The sequence below is a fragment of the Zerene cesonia genome, unplaced genomic scaffold (assembly GCF_012273895.1).
Source record: "Zerene cesonia ecotype Mississippi unplaced genomic scaffold, Zerene_cesonia_1.1 Zces_u003, whole genome shotgun sequence".
NCBI classification, from domain to species: domain Eukaryota; kingdom Metazoa; phylum Arthropoda; class Insecta; order Lepidoptera; family Pieridae; genus Zerene; species Zerene cesonia.
Window position 1 is genome coordinate 2,923,350 of NW_024045133.1, and position 4,631 is coordinate 2,927,980.

General features: G+C 38.3%; 1 protein-coding gene across 1 annotated transcript in view; it reads right to left on the minus strand.

Annotated features, from left to right (window-relative positions):
• The window catches only part of LOC119838478 (segmentation protein cap'n'collar-like), an 87,849-nt gene that overhangs the window by 2,481 nt on the left and 80,737 nt on the right, over positions 1–4,631 (minus strand). Inside the window, exons 14-19 of the mRNA XM_038364425.1 lie at positions 4,546–4,631; positions 3,703–3,799; positions 3,184–3,281; positions 2,459–2,570; positions 1,605–1,679; positions 748–968 (exon numbers count right to left, since the gene is read on the minus strand). Of these exons, the coding sequence (XP_038220353.1) occupies positions 748–968; positions 1,605–1,679; positions 2,459–2,570; positions 3,184–3,281; positions 3,703–3,799; positions 4,546–4,631 (689 nt within the window). The remainder of the gene's footprint in view (positions 1–747; positions 969–1,604; positions 1,680–2,458; positions 2,571–3,183; positions 3,282–3,702; positions 3,800–4,545) is intronic.

A 4,631-nucleotide genomic window follows, 5' to 3' on the forward strand; every position in this document is an offset into this window, starting at 1 on the left:
CGCCGGGGGACTGACTGAGGTAGGAGGCGAGCCAGGGGGCCGACCGCCTGGCTCGCCGCTTTTATGCGGGAGTCGAGCACGTTTCGCCACGAATTGGGCCAGCTCGCACCGGGGGAATGGGGCAGAGTGCAATATGACCACTCTATGTGGTTTGTCGTGTCAATTTAGTAAAAACTATCGAATAACTCAAACGTCCTGAAACTGAATTATGGACTCCTTGTGTCGTGCCAGCGATATAAAAATAGTTTCCCACTATTATGAACATTACTTAAAGTGTTACACATCTGTCCTTATAAGTTTCGTCGTCTCAACTTAACAAAACTTACAATATGACTTAAATGTTATGAAGATGTGTGTCGTACCAATTACATAAAAATGTTGATCGTGTCAAGTTTGTAATTAAACTTAACTTTACTTAATTACTTAACTATGTTCTAGTTACCCCATAACAATAAATTAGATAAAATTTTCACAAAGTTACTCAATTACTTAGGTATATAACAGATTTATAAGTTATAACTTATAACTGTGTTGGCTCAGTGGTGAGAACCACGGACTTCAAAATCGATAAGTCGGGGTTCGAGAGCGGGCGAATGTGCAGGAAATAAACAGATTTTTCAATTTATCTGCACATGTGGATAACATCACCACTGCTCAAAACGGTGAAGGAAAACATCGTGAGGAAACCGGCGCGTCCAAGAATCAAAAGTTCGACGACATGTGACATCTGCCAACCCGCACTTGGCCAGCGTGCTGGATTATGGCCTGAACCCTCATAGGAGGCCTGTGTCCCAGCAGTGGGAACATATATGGGCTGATGATGAGCTGATAACTCACCTTGTTCTTGCCTCTACGCCGTATGTCCCGTATGAGCGACAGCTGGGCCTCACTTAAGTCGTGCTTGGACAGACGTTCGTTAAACTCGTCCATCGGCAAGTTAATTATATCGTGAACTTCTAATGGTATACCTGTATAAGAGAAATAAAAATATATAAAAAAAAATAACGTATAAACACCTAATCTATACTAATATTATAAAGCTAAGAATTTGTTTGTTTGTTTGTTTGTTTGAACGCACTAATCTCAGGAACTGAGCTGGTCCGATTTGAAAAATTCTTTCAGTGTTAGATAGCCCGTTTATTGTGGAAGGCTATAGGTTGTATATGTACCACGGGCGAAGCCGGGGCGCATCAATAGTTAATAATATTAATCTGAAGATTTTTTTAGTTTGAATACGCTTATCTAAGTATTCATATATTGTGTAATCATAATTAAATGTTACTGTTTTTGCATTAATAAATAATAACATTAGATATTTGGGTAATCTATGTACATTATACCGAGCGGTCCTGGGTTCGATTCCCGGTGGAGACACAGCAAAAGAATATCTCGGTCTGGCAGGACACAGAAGGTTGCTCGCCTACTTGTCCACAAAAAAAAAATCGTTCAGTGAAACATCATCTGCCCCACACCCCACTGAGGGACACGGGACTTGAACTTTTTTCGCAATAAAACTATTTTATTATGATCATTTCCCTACGGTTTCGTGATGAAAAACAAATAAACAAACAAAGAGACATGTCTATCTGTCCATCGCCACTCACCCAACGCCTTCGCCCGTTTCTCGTCCCTGCTGAGGTGTCCGCTCTCCGAGCCGCTGCTCTCCGTCAGGCGGCGCGCTGCGGACAGACAGACAGACATCTTTTAATAAGTGTATCACTACATAGTATAAAACAAAGTCGCTTTCTACGTCCCTATGTACCTATGTATGTTTAGATGTTTAAAAATACGCAACAGATTTTGACGTTTTTTTTAATAGATAGAGTAATTAAAGAAAAAGGTTTATATGTATAATAAAATATATATTAAACTATTTCGAATCTTAAATGAAGAGTTTATTATAATTATATTATGAATAAAAATTGTCCACACGAATAAATGAAAGAGGGTAGTGGTGGCTCAGTGGTTAGAACCACGGGAGTCAAAGTCACGGGTTCGAGACGGGAATGGATTTTTCAATTTATCATTCATTTCACATTAATGTAATTGTTAATTAAATATCGATAACTTATTATTTTCGTGGAGTGTATCAGCTTTTATATACATGGCACGCTCGGTACCGTAAACGTGTCAAAAAAATAAAAACTTTAAAATGACATTTTTTTTCTATTCTTTTAGAATTTCTCATTTGCTGTAAAACTAAAAATAAATTTTTAAACGATTTCCCAAAACACTGCGAACATTGAGTGTTTACCTATTTTAGGTATGTGTATGGAACTCATTTAATATGTGTTTAATTTTAATTGCTTTTTGAATTATCCAATCGAATGAAATTACAATAAATAAAAAATCAAAATCAATTAAAAGATGAATTTATCAACGCCGCTGGAACTTGCCCTATCCCGATTAAACCGGAAAGGAAAAGATAGAGAAAGAGAGCACCTCCCCCCCCACTCACCCCTTTTATCTCTTATCGGCTGCCGCTGGTCGGGCGGCGGCGGCGCGCTGTACGTGTGGTTGTGGCGCACGCGCGCCTCCGCGTGCGGGAACCGCGCCGGCGACACGTTGCTCTGTGGGGTTGATTTGAAATTTTGAAATTTAAATTTGAAAATTGCATCTGAATGTTTGAATTTGAATTTGGATATTAAAATTTCGATTTTGAAATGAAAATTTGAATTTGATTTGAACTTAGCTTATAGAATTTGAAATATAAATGCTTAAAGAGAATTCAATTACAAATTGCCAAAGAAGCATTCCGGCATCGGAAGATGTATTCCAATCACGAATTTTGAATTTCGAAATGAAATTAAAATTTGTTCTAAAATTCAAATGAAAATTCCATATCAAGTTCGATTTCATACTCGAGACAAAATTCAAATTTCGAATGGACATTCAAATGGAATAAATTCAAAACTTAACACAAAACACAAGCCTTACACTTTTTCAAATTCACTTTATAATTCACGCATTGAATAAAAATTAACACATAACATAGTATTTTCTTGTGTTTGATTTTACGCGAGTATTATACATTTAGATATTAAAGGCTTTTTTGGGAGACTCAGTCACCCCGTGACCAGGCTCGCTGTGAAGCGTTCGAAAGTCGGGTTAATAATACAATCAATAAATCGCGTTTAAAATCCGTTAAAAAGTTTTATTATGTAAATATATAACATTTCATACCTGAATGATAGCGTGGCTGGAGTGTGCAGTGTTCAAGTCTAGCGCCGGCTGAAGCGGCACGTGCTGACCGCCCAGCTGGTGGCGGGGGGTGAAGTCCACTGGAAACACATCATCATCATCATCATCATCACCATCACCATTCATTTTATCATCATCATCATCATCATCATCGTTATCATACAATTTCTAAAACACAGTTTCTACTAACACGGGCTTTAGTGTCTAGAAATATTATTGTATGAATTTAACAGTTTTAATAAAGACTATTATTTATTATTATTATTTCTTTACCATATAATAGGCAATATGTCAATGAACAGAAGATCTAACTAACTAGCGGATCTATTATATTTGCAGAGAATTAACCTTTGCTCTGTTCACGGGCGGGTGATCGCTTACCATCAGGCGAACCACCAGCTCAGATGCCCGCTGTGACTTAAAAAAATGAGATCTAGTCGATTCCATTAAAGCGTTTCACATAGTCATTCAGTCAACCCCATCATACAAACCCATACCCACCGTTGTGCATGTGCATGCTGTCGTGGTGGTACGTCTGTTCGCACTCGTACTTGACCGCCGGCGGTCGGGAGACGAGCGGCTCCAGCTGCGGTTGCTCCTGGAAATTTATTTGATACCGCTTTGATGGACATTTCCGTTTCCGTCCATCTTTGGGACGTCCACTATTGTTTGTTGGACATGTGATGGAGATTTTCTAAAGGAGCTATCACCAGCGGTTTTAGTACTGGACGCCAGTCGGTGTGGAAATCGAATCGAATCAAATGAAACCACTGTTGGACATGTGATTAAGATTTTCGGAACGACGTTTTAGGCCAGTTGGGCGTTAATTGTTGGGCATATAACTAAAATTTTCTAAACGAGTTATCGCCATCGGTTTTTGTCTGGTGGACTGGACGCCAGTCGGTGTAGAATCGGTGTAAATCAAATCAAATCAAATAGAAAATCAAATCAAATCAATATCAAATCTATGTCAAATACAAATGGAATGATACAAAACAACAAATCAAATCAAATCCAAAATGAAAATTGAAATATAAGTCGAAATCAAATCAAACTCGACATGGGAATCAAATCAAATCCATGTCGAAATACAAAATTAAAATACTTAATGATTTTTACTGACTATTTTTGTGTTTCGAAACAAATAGAAGGATATTTGTATCTTTATTCGTTCCCTTCTAATATAAGAACTAACCTGGAACCATTTTCTTACTAAAACAAAATTTGAAAAAAACTAAATTTTCTTCTTTATTTTCTTTGCGTGTGTTAAAATAAATGTATCCATCTCTCTCTCTCTCTCCCTCTCTCTCTCCTTCTATCGTTCTCTCTAGCACACCAACTGACCTGGAAACAGCGCTTCCCGAACATGTGGTGCTTCTTCTGCGGCGCGTGCGCCCTGTCCCGCGCGTACGCGCTCTCGTACGGCCGGA